At 31.1% G+C, this 13,853-nt stretch overlaps 1 protein-coding gene across 2 annotated transcripts in view; it reads right to left on the minus strand.

Moving 5' to 3' along the window:
- The window catches only part of Strump (WASH complex subunit strump), a 272,405-nt gene that overhangs the window by 110,270 nt on the left and 148,282 nt on the right, over positions 1-13,853 (minus strand). For both annotated transcript variants that reach the window (XM_085825272.1, XM_085825271.1), the window contains 4 exons: positions 10,325-10,502; positions 9,729-9,853; positions 4,282-4,411; positions 92-204 (listed from right to left, as the gene is read on the minus strand). In XM_085825272.1, coding sequence (XP_085681398.1) covers positions 92-204; positions 4,282-4,411; positions 9,729-9,853; positions 10,325-10,502 — 546 coding nt within the window. The remainder of the gene's footprint in view (positions 1-91; positions 205-4,281; positions 4,412-9,728; positions 9,854-10,324; positions 10,503-13,853) is intronic.

Here is a 13,853-nt window from a genome sequence, read left to right on the forward strand (position 1 = left end):
GTATCATCCCACGAAATGTTCATCAAGTTACATATAGCTAATAAAATAATAAATGCAGATAACAAATTAGAGAAACAAGCTTATAAAATACCTCCTCTAGAGCTTGTATGAGCTGAACTATTTTTCTACCAGTTGCAGTTGCATCTTCATAATTGAGAGAATCAATTTGTTTTGCCATATCTTTAAACCATGCTTGTAAATTATCTGAAATAATAATATTGCTCATGAATATATTAATTATGTATACTTTTATAAACAGTAAAATTAATAAAAAGGTCTTACTACTAATTTTTTCCACAAAATGAACGCACTTTTTTGGTTTTGGCATAATATAATTAATTACAATATAAAGAAATTTCAAAAGAAAGCCTCATTAAAATCCCACATTTTGTTATTTTCTTACCAATTATTGTGTAAGTATAAAATTAACCCTCCACGTACGGTGTGATTTGGACACATTCCTGTTCTGAAATAGGGGGCCTTTTTTTTATTATTTATTTATTTATTTCCCCCCTCTATCTTTATATATTACTATTCACATCTGTCTAAACAAAACTACAGTACTGCTGAAGTTTTAATAGTTTTTTTTTTTTTTGAATTTAAAAAAACATACAATACAGCTTGTGTGATTTTAGCATGCATGGAATAAAAATGCAAACAATGGTTCTGAAATGTGGGGCTTTTTTCATATTCTCTATCTTCATATATTACTATTCACATCTATATAAACAAAATTAATACAATACAGAAATTTTAGTAGTTTTTTCAATTTTAAAAGCATACAACATGGCTCACACAATTTTAATGTGCATGGAATAAAAATATAAAAATGTAAACAATAGTATTCCCTTACAATGCTATGAATCTATAGTGTCATCTAGGTGCAAAACGAAACATAAAGTATGAATGTTACAATATTCTTCTACACAGAGAAAAAGTGGAATCCATATTGAAAATAAGAGCAATAAACTTACACATGCTATTTTCACACAACCTATATTATGAGATAGATTTCATATCCAGTGGAAATCGAGGGCCCCGTATGCGGAGGGTTAATGCAGCTTTAATAAATATGAATAATTATGCATTAAAAATAGTTAAACTTACAAAAATTCAGAGAAAACTTAAATTTTACATATACCACTACAGCAAAAGAATGCAAAATTGGGAATATAATTCAAAACAATGGTAAAAAATTTTTTATTACAACAAAGCTGAAAATCATAAATCTTCAAATGAATATTAACAAAATAAATAATTTATATTATAATTGTATATTTCTTCTACATTTGAACCAAAAATATGAATGTTTTGAAAAATATATTAATTTTGGAATTTGTGAAACTTAGAAACACATTTACCTAAATTAATGCGGTAAATAAAGTGAGTTATACTGACAGCACATGGAAAAAATAGCTATCTATAATAATCTTGTAGTAGTGATAGACTGATAATAATCTCGTAGTTTGCTCAGTTAATTTTGTTGCTATTTTCACACTATTTGCACTTTAACATAATAGACTAGATATTTGCATTTTATACTACTGCCTCATGCAGAATTATTATTTAATTTAACATTTGGTACTGTTTTAGTTACTACTATCAGTGGAAAACATCCAACTTTACCTGGTGCATTTTTATGCTTTGGTATGTGTTGGGAAATTTGCATTCTCCCTTGTTTGTGCATAGTGCTGAAGAATGAAGAAGTGAACTATTCAGCTAATATTATAGCTTATTCTATTGCTATAATACCAAGATAGATGGCAAGAAATATGTTAAGATTCAGCATCCTGCAGATGTGCCTATCGGATGGGGGGTGTCGTCTTAGTTATTAGCCATAATTCTCTGTAGCGTGGTGTGGCTGGCATGGAATACAGTTGTCGAAGACTAGATTAGGAAGAGGAATCTAGCAGAGTGTTAAAGACAGCATTTATATACAGTATCACATGGAATTGCAGCCAAGTACCCGCTAACCTAAATGAATGGCCATGTAGACTCTAGTGACATAACACAACAGTTCATACCAGTCAAGTTAATCACCTGTTATTCATGTTATTTTTTTCCTTCATATATCAGAGACTGACATGCCCTGTTCATCTAGTTTGTTAAGTTCAAAATAGGTACCATTAAAACTCATATTTTACTCATATCAAGTATGCTCCTTTGGTAGGCAACATTTTCTACTGTGTATTACTCTCAAAGCGCCAAAAACCAAACAGCAAGCTATGAAGCTCAGTTTCACAGTTACCTAAGAAGTCCATTGGAGATGTACGTCTAAGCAGCAGGTCAAGCATCTGTATTTTTTGGTGAAAATCGAGGTAAACAAAATTAATCCTTCTTCCTTGGCTTTATTGAAAATCTAGATAACACTAACTTTGAAATATTGCATTTTTAAGTGAAAATGGTTTTAATCCAGTCAGAACTCTGGAAAGTCACGAGTGTTCAGTTAGTCAAGCTAGAAAGTCCCAAAGCTAACCAAGCTGAACTTCACAAATGGGTAGTAAAAGATAAACAAGCTTTAGCAATTATTGTTCTGAGTGTCAAATTATCTGAGGTCATGCATATTAAAAAATGTCAAACTTCATATGAAGTGTGGATTCAGGAAATGCATCAGCCTAAAGGTCCTATTACTAAAGTAAGCCTTATGAAGCAACTTAATTTGAAAAAGATGAATGTGAACAAAAAATGCAGATTACTTAATTTCGTTGAAATTCTAGATACACTTGAGGAAACAGAATTTGAAATTCCAGAAGAATTCCTTACTATTTTATTACTATGTAGCTTAAACGAAGCATCTGAAAATTTCAGATTAGTGATAGAATATTGTGACAGACAGACTGACAGAAAAATATTAAGAGTTAAGTTACTAGAAGAATCTGAAAATTGGCAATTTAAAGTGCAGGAAACAGCCAAATGCAGGATTCCTTAGTTACTAAACACCCAAGCAAAGTGAAAGTTACTAAATACCATAGCAATGCGAAAAAGAAGTCTACGAATGCGAAAGACTAAGTGTTATAACAACAAGCGAAAAGGACACAAAACATGAGAATGCACAAAAAAATAAAAGCAAGAATCCTTTAAACAAAACTATTCTCTAGCATATGAGTATAACACAAGAACTAAGAAAACATAATTGATACTTTGATTCAGGTTTGGTTTGGTTTATTTAATTATGGCAAAGCACACTAGGGCTATCTGCCCAAGGGGAGGGATGCCTTTGTGGAGGACTTTCTAAGGGAAACTGGTTCGTATACACGCTACACATGGGGAAAACCATGAAAACACCCATGCAGCCAGCCCGTTTGCGGGATTCGAACCTCGAACTACCAGTGTTCAGAGACTTTACTGCTCGGCCGCTACTTTGATCCAGGAGTAACTGCACGGAAGTGGAATAACAGAAGATAATTTACATTAGTTACTGAAACAGAAAGTTCAGTTAGGAAATTATGAATTTCTAGAAATTAAAGTGAAAAAGAAAACTGAAATTTATGCAAATATCAATTCAACATTACAAGACACAATACTTTCTGATGAATCATGTGTTCCCAACCTGTAAATAAACTTTCAGTTAAATTAATGGCACATTTAAAATTTACCACTTACTTTAGAAATAACCATATGAGGATTAAAGACAGTTATAAACATGCAAATATGCAAGCAAAGAAAAAAATGGCCTACATATTGTAAATCAAAGGTAAGTATCATATGTAATTGTAGCCAAGTAGCAGCAAACCTAAATTATTTCCCAAGTAGACTCTACTGACATAATGCAACAGTTTATATCGCCTAAATTAGTCACCCGTTATTCATGTTATGTATTTTTCACACATATCATAGCGCCTGGACAACATTTATATGAAATATTGCATGGAACTGCAGACAAGTACCTGTCTAAGTGAACGGCCAAGTAGCCTCTACTAACATAATGCAGCACTTTATACCAGTCAAATGAATCACCTGTTATTCATGTCACTTTTTTTTTTCTTTTTTTTCTCTGACATTTTATAAGCTGACATGCCTGTTCATCTATTTTGTTAACTCAAAGAAAGTACCATTAAAACTTATGTTTCACTTACATCAAGTATGCTCCTTTGGTAGGCAACCATGTTTTCTACCCTGTATTACTCTCAACACTACCAAAAATTAAACGACAGTCTCCATTATAAACTTTGCTACCTTAGTAAACTTTACCAGACAAATCAGATTAAATCTTTAGACATAAAAGGTACAAATGGATTTAGGTTATGGATTAAAGGATAATGAATGAATTTATAAAATTACCATTTTTTTCTATTCTTGTTAATGGCTTTGTACCAGAGAAAACATCTCCTAATTCAGACATTCTTTCTGTACTCTCAGATTTGTATTTTGTCCATTTTTCATGCTTCTCAGATAGCAACTGTTTAAAAAGCTGCAATGATAAAGTAAAAATATATACTAACAGTTTGAAAGCATAAGTAACTTTTAAAAAATCCACACTGACTGAAACCCCTTTAACATTTCTTATGTAACTACTTATCAAAATAAATGATTACAACCTTTAAAATATCTAAAAAAATCCTTCACAATATGAATAAAAAATTCATTTCCCATTTAATAAACACAGTCAAAAGTCGTTAATTTGGATACCCATAATCCGGAATGATCTATAATCCGGACCTGAAAACTACAAACTTTCTGCACATGCGTCGCTTTGGATAAAGGCATATCCTTTGTTTCTCTAACCATTCCGAAATCTGTTTATCAATTTCACGCTGCTCTGTGGTGGTGGTGGGGGGAGACGCTGCAGGGCGCAATGAATTGGAAGTTGATCTGTCAGCACTATCCTTACCTTTAGGGCAGATGTTTTTATTTTATTTGGCTTATAATTCCTTATTAAATGTAGTATTTCATCTCGATGTACTCCGTCTTTGATATGATTTAAATCAAATTCCTCATCATAATAATTCGCTTCCGATAGTGAAGAAAGTGACACAGAGGTTATTGAAAACGAAAAAATTTCGATTGACAAATTAGTCGGTATTCTCGACACAGCAATTATAGGACTTGAACAGCGGAACTTTGTAACTGAAGAAGAAATTATGTCTGTTTATAGAATTAAACAGAAAATATTATCACATAAAACAAAGCAACTTAAACAACCTACATTGAAGGAAATGTTTAACCCCTTCGCGCCGACTGTTACGTCTACGTACCAGCAACGAACACACTCACTTCCCGGCCGACACGCAGGCGTGCCAGAGGGTTTTCCCATTTAGCCCCAACTGTCACGTATTTGTGCCAGTGTCCTGGAACACTTTAAAAATAATTTCTGCCACAAGATGGCACTGTATGTCCATATGGTTTCAGATACATGTACATTAGACCTTCTACTTGAAATGAGAGAAGCATGACTCACATACATGTGGTTTTGATTATATAAACAAAAGGGGAAATAAATGTTTCCAAATGGCGTGATTTATGACGTCTCTTTTAAATTCGCACGTGGTAGTTGTTTATTGTAAGTAGAGAAGTTTTATTTTCGCTAAAGCGTTGGGTATTTCGGTTTAAATTAGATCTTGTTAGATGTGAATTCTCTCTGTTTTTAATAGAAACAGACCGAATAAATATTTTTTAATAGAAAATTTGTTAGACGTGAATTCTTTCTGTTTTTACCGTTGCAATCACACCAAGATTAGCAGAATAATTAAATCCGCTCAGATTAACTGAAAGACATTTTCCAAAACTTTGTTCAGAAGAGACTGATAAGAAAATGAGACGACGATGCTTCGTTTGTTCACATTTCTGGAAAAAACCTCCAAAACGGCAAATGAGTTATTACGAGTGCAAGGAATGTAACGTAGGACTGTGTGTAGATCCCTGTTTTCAAATTTTTCATACGAAAAGAGAATTTTAAGTAATATATTTAGTTTTCAGATGTATAATGTTAAAAGTCATAAAATGGTGAGTAAGGAAAATAAAATGTGTAAAATATGCATTTAAACAAGAAATAAGGTAATTAAAGTATATATAAAAATATCTATAAAGCATAAGCCGTTTAAATACTCTATAGAGCATTATTAAACAATGCGCTGATACTTCGGAAATTTCATGGATTTAGGCTTAATAGCAAAAAAGCCTCCGGCCCTGGACAGACGCTCGCATAAGACACTGCCGGCCTCCGTGATAAGCGCACGTTTGCACTACCCGGCGCGAAGGGGTTAATAAAGTAAACAAATAAATATTAAGCTTTTTTTTTTTTTTTTTTTTTTTTTGTAAATTTTGATACCCTTTAGATCATAATTGTTCTTTATTTAATAAATTACAGTTTCATATTTTTTATTTTATAATTTCTGCATCCCATCTTATCAGATTTAAACTGATGATCTATAATCCGGAATCGCCGAAGTCCCGATGAATCCGGATTAACGACTTTTGACCGTATATCTAAAATATTAAGTTTAAAGCAAGGGTGTTTGCTACATAACATCCAAGATCAACAACAATAAAAAGCTATTGCTGTTTTGGTACAGGTGAACAAGAATCATACATTAATTCTGAAATTCATAATAAGCTAAAACTATAAAGTACATATAAATTGGTATAGATTTATTGCGATGGATTGCTCAACTTCAAATAAGAATTCCAAATTATGTAAAATGTATGGCATTTTTCCAGTGTTCCGGGAATTGAGCTTTAGTTCAGTTTCTAGAATTTTATAGGCAATACTATCAGCCAGAGACAAGTCTTGTCATGTTTATGCAACTATTCTGGATAATACTGTTTAGTCCAATTCAGTTGTATGACAGGTACAGGTGCAGGTTCGCCACACTATTTTGCAGCCATGGAAGATGCATTTGCTTTTTGTGGGAAGAGGGTGGGAAAATTTTGGAAATTGATTTTGTGAGAAGGATAAAAAAAACCCACATAAAAAAAAAAAAAAAAAAACCAGTTGTTCGATTTGAGAATTTAACCATGGCAGAAGCAGACAGAGGAGACAGCAAAAAAGTTCTTCGAGGACAATTTTTAAAAAATTAATTTTTCTTTGGGATTAATATATTCAATTAAAGGAGGATTAGTAATATATTCAATTAAAGGAGGATTATGTTGAAAAACTGCACTGCAATATTAATGAAAACTGCGAAAATAATAATAAAATAAAAAAAAAAATTATGCCTAAATTCTTAGAATTTTTGGAACATTATATACAGTATCATTAAAATTCTAGTATTTTTAAATGCAAGTATAAAAAATTTCCAACATATTTAAACAAAAACTATCATATTTTAAGGAACAATAAAAGATTAAAATGCATACAAAAATCTGCATAAAGTATTTTATGTACAAATTAAAACTTTTTAATTTGTATCCACTACTAAAAAAATAATTTATGCGTATATATATATATATATATATATATATATAATAAAATAAAATAATAAATGCAAATTAAAATGAAGTTACCAAAACTAAAATTTATTTAACACACACACACACACACACAAAAAAAAAAAAAAAAAAAAGAAGAAGACTTCCTTACCCTAAAATATGATCTACTAGATTATCAGAAAAGTTAGGATGCATTTTTTTCTATGTTCTTCAAAGGCCCTTAATTTATATTAAGAACAATGATCAGTCAATAGTTTACTGCCCTTTTTGCTTTCTTTTAATGAGCTTCGTACTTCCACATTCACAAAACAAGCGAAAAGCTGAAAAAGGTGCTGAATTAAGGCCTCATGTGAACTGAGTGTTATACCATGAAACAAATTTCGAACACAGCAAAACAAGTGAAAGTCTGAGAGCACAGGACCAGAACACCTATTCTACAATCACTAGATCCATCTATTATTTGAGCGAACAATATTGACTCAAAAAATCCGATATGAACAGCCGTCTTCGACTTAATGGAGAAGGCCATTCTGTGGTCCTCAATTGGTGTGCGAGTGGGTCCATTTGACTTTACTGAAAAGGCACATGCAGCTTTAGACCAATCGCAGTACAGATGAGTGACGGAATTTATAGCGCGCACTGGTTGAAGTTCTAGGAGTATTCTCACATTATTTCACTAACTCACACGCTGCATTTGTAGTTAAAAAAAAAATGGCACAAAACAATATTATGACCCAAACGCAGCAAAACATGCTGCTGTGTTATGTGAAGGAAAATCCTGTTTTTTAAGGGGAAAGTTAACGTAGGAATTTAGGGAAAAAATAAAATAAAGAAATGAAGAGAGATGTGGGATACTATGAAAGCAATGGTAAATAGATAAGAGTAAATTAATTAAGCTTATTTAAAATCTTTTTAGACGTAAACAGTTTTAATCATTTAACTTTGTACTATGATTAATTTGCATTGCACTCTAATAGAAAATGAAGATTTTTTTTTCAAGCTTACATTAAAACTGAAGGGAAAAAAAGCCGGAAAACACTGCTGTAGACCCTGTACTTCTAAGTAATAAATATCTGAAGGCTCGAATCAATGCACCATCATTAATGACTAAAATTTCGAATTGTTCACGATCTTTCCAGTTTTGGAATATTAAATTATACAATACACATACTGTTTTAATTTATATGAAATTTGTACACTTCATATCATTCACGCTTTTAATATTATTTGAGGTTTAAATTGTAATTTTAGTACGATTTGATAGATTTTTTCTAAAGACCTGGGGATGCTCAAGACTTTTACCAATACAGTACAAAGTCTTTAATCCGGACATCCATAATCCGAAATGATTTATAATCTGGACCTCAAAGCTACAAACTTTCTGCACATGCGCATAATACCTATATGCATGTGCGGTTAATGTATAACGGATGGTATAAGCTAGGCTTAAATTATCTAATTATCTATTTCGGTCAATGTTGCAGATTGCGTTGTTCCTTAATCTTCTAATTGGATCCGACTTATTATTTTTTACAAACTGTTAAAGCAATTTTATAAAAAGTAAGCTTGAACTTTTGATTATGTTAAAAAGATTTTCTGATTCTGGAGCTACCAAAGGATCTACAAAGCGAAAGCATGTTTCGATGTCCATCAAACAAAAAGTGGAATTGCTGCAAAAAATGGATAAAGACATGAAGAAAATGACAGAGAGGTTAGTGAAAACGAAAAAAATTCCATTGACAAGTTAGTCGGTATTCTCAGCACAGCAATTACAGGACTTGGACAGCGGAACTTTGTAACTGAACAAGAAATTATGTTTGTTTATAGAATTAAAGAGAAAGTATTAGCACATAAAACTTAGCATCTTAAACAACTTAAATCGAAAGAAATGTTTAATAAAGTAAACAACAAATAAATATGATTTTTTTATACCCTTTAGATCATAATTGTTTATTTCATAAATTACAGTTTCATATTTTAAATTTTATAATTTCTGCATGCCATTTTAGTAGATTTAAATTGATGATCAATAATCCAGGAAACCCCTAAACCGGAATCGCCCGATTAAAGACTTTGTACTGTATATAAATTACTGGAAACTACTGCTATGTTTTATTCCATCATGGCTAGTGAAAAGCTTTCCCACATTACAGTATTTTTGAAAAGTGGAGAAAGTGTAAAAAATATCCATTACAAAAATTACTAATACATTTGACTTCAAAGAATTTAAAAAAACACAATATATTTGAATATTATATAACATATGGAAAGTAATAATCAAAAATACCTCCAAATACATAACACATGGTTCATCACAGAAATAAAACGGAAACATTTACATTAAATCATACTCAGCATACCTCTTTAAGTTTTAGTTCAAATTGAGCAGTATACAGTAATAGCTCAAATACTAGAAGTGGTTTATAATGGCTGTCAGTGACTACTTGTTCTCTCAACTGCCTACATCTTTTATTTGATTCAGCAACTAAAAAGAATACATATAAATCCACACTTATATATATATATATATGCAAATAATGCAAAGGAAGAAAACCAAACTTTGAAATCATATGTAAAGAAACTTGTAAAAAATAAATTTTAGACAATAAATATTATCATTGAAAATACATTTTAAACACAGCATTTTCATATAATCAGGCCTGAGAAGAAATCACCACAAATTCTCATTTTTATAATTATTGTTAAAAATCGCGTATTCAAGTTTCAGTATTTGCGAGATTTATGACCTCAGGGAACTTATCCATAATACAAATTAAACATATCCATGATACAAATTTACAAAAATATCATTCATATACTCTAATAAAGAGTAAAAATAAAAAAGTTATTTTTTAAAATATGTTTAGAAAGATTAATAAAGGAACGTACCTAGAATGACTTTTGATTTGAAATATTCAAGTCTTTTTACGAAATTTGTTCTTTTAAATGAACTAACCTGGAGACAACATCACTGTGTGAAGTAACAACCATCTCAGAGTAACATTACATTCTCTAGCTATATTTAAAAGCTTTGGCACATTATCAAGAACAATTTCTTCAGAGAGAGCCCCTTCTTTGAGGAGATTTTCAACTTGGGGAACCAGTTTCACAACACGAGTATGATACTTATGACACTAAAAATGTTCAAATGTTATTCATTACAATCATTAACTTTTACTTCTCTTAAATAAGTAGTAAAATCATTATGAAAAACTGATGTAAATTAACAGAAATATTAAAGCAGTGGATAACAGAATAAATTAATAAATGAAAAATATTATTATTGAGAAAATGAGAAATCACAAGGAACATTTTTCAATAAGTATACAGGCCAGTGTAAGCAAGTTTATTTACATTTCAAGAAAAAAATATATTAAGAGTATGTATACAGAATATAAATAAATGAACAGTACATATGTATATAATATAACAGAATAAATAATACATATGTATAGAATTGAAATTAACAGCATATATAGGTATACAACATGAAGCTTGAAAAGGCATATACATTGAGTTACCATCATTATTTGGTTTGTTTGCAAATACAAAATTAATCAATAAGCATACTGATCTTGATATTTTGAAATTTCTAAAATTGATTTTCTAAAATTCATGATTTTCTAAAATTTTAATCACACTAAATAACTGATTTCTAAAATTTTAATCACACTTCTGATAACACAAATATGACATTGTCATAATATTGTAGAGTTTGCATTCCCAAAATGTCGCTGTAGTATTTCCTTCTTTCATACTAAACCACTTCATGCATGAAACATACTTGAATACAATACAATTACATGCATCAAAGAGCTAAGATTCTAAAGACACAGTTTATCTTGCCCTTCTTAGTTTCATCTGTAAAATTCTTTCTGACAATTCTGATTTATAGTAATCTGCTACATTTATGCACAACTTTTTCTGGGCCCACCAGCAGCTGAATGCTAAAGTCACTGAACACTGGTAGGTTGTTCGAAGGTTCAAATCTCGTGAATGGACTCGTTGCTTTATAAAGTCCTCCATGAAAGCATCTCTTCTCTTAGGCATATGCCGTAATCATATAAATCGAACTAAACCAACCAACTTTTTTTTAAAATTCATATACATAACTTTTCTTGAAACTTCTTAAAAAATACTTCTAAGTATACGACAACAGTTAAATTGTAAATTATAACATTGAGTACACGGCTGAAACAATTTTTAAAATTGCTGAAATAAATAAAGGTATCAAACTAGTTTCAATAAAATCTTTACTAAAACATTTGGTCTATATGGCAAATAAATTTTTATTAAAATAATGAAACATGGTTGGTTAGATTAAAATTTCTGGCACAAAAACTAGAGACGTTATCTTTACCAAAATCAATGGCTGAAGAAAAGCAATTAATAATGGCAAATGTCAGGAATCCAGTGAAGTTAGATAAATAATGGTAAAATAATCTATACAGCAACTCATAAAATAGACACTAGGTGAAAATGAGGCAATTCCATTGCAGTTAACCACAGATCAAGAAAATAAAGGCTGAAATAGTGACAAAAGTGTGGAAAATAAGAAACACCAATGGTAGTGTAAAACCATGAAAGATTTAAAAAAAAAAAAAAAAAAAAAAAAAAAAAACTAAGGAAAGATGGATATTAAAATATTGCAAGTATACAGTTACAATACATTTTAGCTGAGACAAAAATGACTATATAACAGGTTATAATTCATGCCAAAAGCCAATTTCTTTACAAAACTGAAGCAATTATTAATACATTGGTCTTCCTATTAAGTTTTTTTAAATCCAGATTAAAACAATTACAATGTTTTAGATAAAAATATTTAAAAACTTTACCATTCAATAAGTAAAACATGGTGTAAATATAATTCATAAAATATAAATTCAAGTAAAATATGGTGAATTGTCAGTATGCCATTCCATTTACATAAAAGTAGATCTCTCTTGCCTTTCAGAAGATGCTTGTCAGTCAGTCAACAGTGACAAATTCTCAAACAAGTTAAGAGCCCATCTATTTAGTACAAAAAACCAGCACTCTATTGTGGGTTTTTAGCTTATTGCTTACTTGATCATTCCAATACATCTGCCCTTTATTGAGAATTTTCTGCTTAATTAAAAGCCCTGATATCTACAACTGGGAGCAGAGGATTGAACATTGTAGTGGTAGACAGATGCAATATCAGTTAGTCCACTCCCTTTTATGAAAGCATGCCCAGGGATCCAGTAGTAAAGAATCCCTTATAGCCAACATTTTAGATTCTAACTGAGGTTCAGAACTCCAGTAATTATGTGAAGCGTACAATAAATAAGTAAAATCTTCCAACTACTTTAATGCATTCAGAGAATCTGTGTAAATAATGGCTAATGATGTTCTGTTGATTGGAGAGGAAAATTAAAGCCTGATAGACAGCAGTACATTCAGAAGAAAAAACTGAGCAAAGCAGGTGCTATCAAAAACTGACAATGTTTTTTTCATGACAAAGTTGCACCAACATCATTTGGTTTAGTTTAGGAGATTATGGCAAAACACACTAGCGTTATCTGTCTAAGAGAAGAGATGCCTACATGGAGGACTTTCTAAAGGAAACTGGCTTATATACATGGGGAAAACCACAAAAATGCCCAAGCAGCCAGCCTGTTCCATTTGGAATCGAACCTAGGTTGGAACTAACAGCATTCATCTGCTGGTGGGCATGCACCATCATGATCCCAAGATTTTAATCCATCTATATACAGAGCTATATAATTTATATATTGATGTCTATGCTTTAAAGATCAGTCTGTACCCAACATTGGAATGAATCAAAAAGATGAATTTTTAAGTACTCCCATGAAGGAATTTCAAGAGTTTCTCCAGTTGTGTATTGATATTAGACATAGTGTACTGCTCTAACAATCTTCCTACTCTTAGACCAAAGGATGGAACAACTATGGATATGCCTGATACAAATGACAGACAAATCACCGAGTATATATAGATAAACAGGATTCTTGATTTGTGACATAAATGCTTGAGACAAAGATGTTCATATCTTAACTATGGGAAAGTCCAATAAAATTTAATGTATAGGCTTTTCACAGAAGGTGTTCTAAGAGCTCAGATGCAGCTGAATACCCTGGTCACAAAAAAAATCAAATTTTGGTAATAAAGAAGGCCTTGCCTACCTGTAAATAATTCATGTATAGTCAAGTTTTGAGAAAATAAGAGCTCTATAAATGGAGAAACACCGAGCTGCAAGTTTTGAGCTGATAAAAGTTCTATAAATGAGAAGCACTGAGCTGCAATAAACTCAAGTGGTATTCAACAAGACTTTCTGAATATTCAATAATTTGTAAACAATTCTCTCTCAGTGTTCGTACACACTTCTGCACGTGGAAATTAAGGACTTTTAAGGATTATCAATAAAAAAAATTAAGGACCTGTCTAAAACAATGACCTACATCAGTACTTCACTTTTGTAATTGTAAGAATAAAATAAATCT

Source organism: Stegodyphus dumicola, chromosome 10 (genome assembly GCF_044657685.1).
Source record: "Stegodyphus dumicola isolate Sdum_Otavi_A_Nest chromosome 10, ASM4465768v1".
NCBI classification, from domain to species: Eukaryota; Metazoa; Arthropoda; class Arachnida; order Araneae; family Eresidae; genus Stegodyphus; species Stegodyphus dumicola.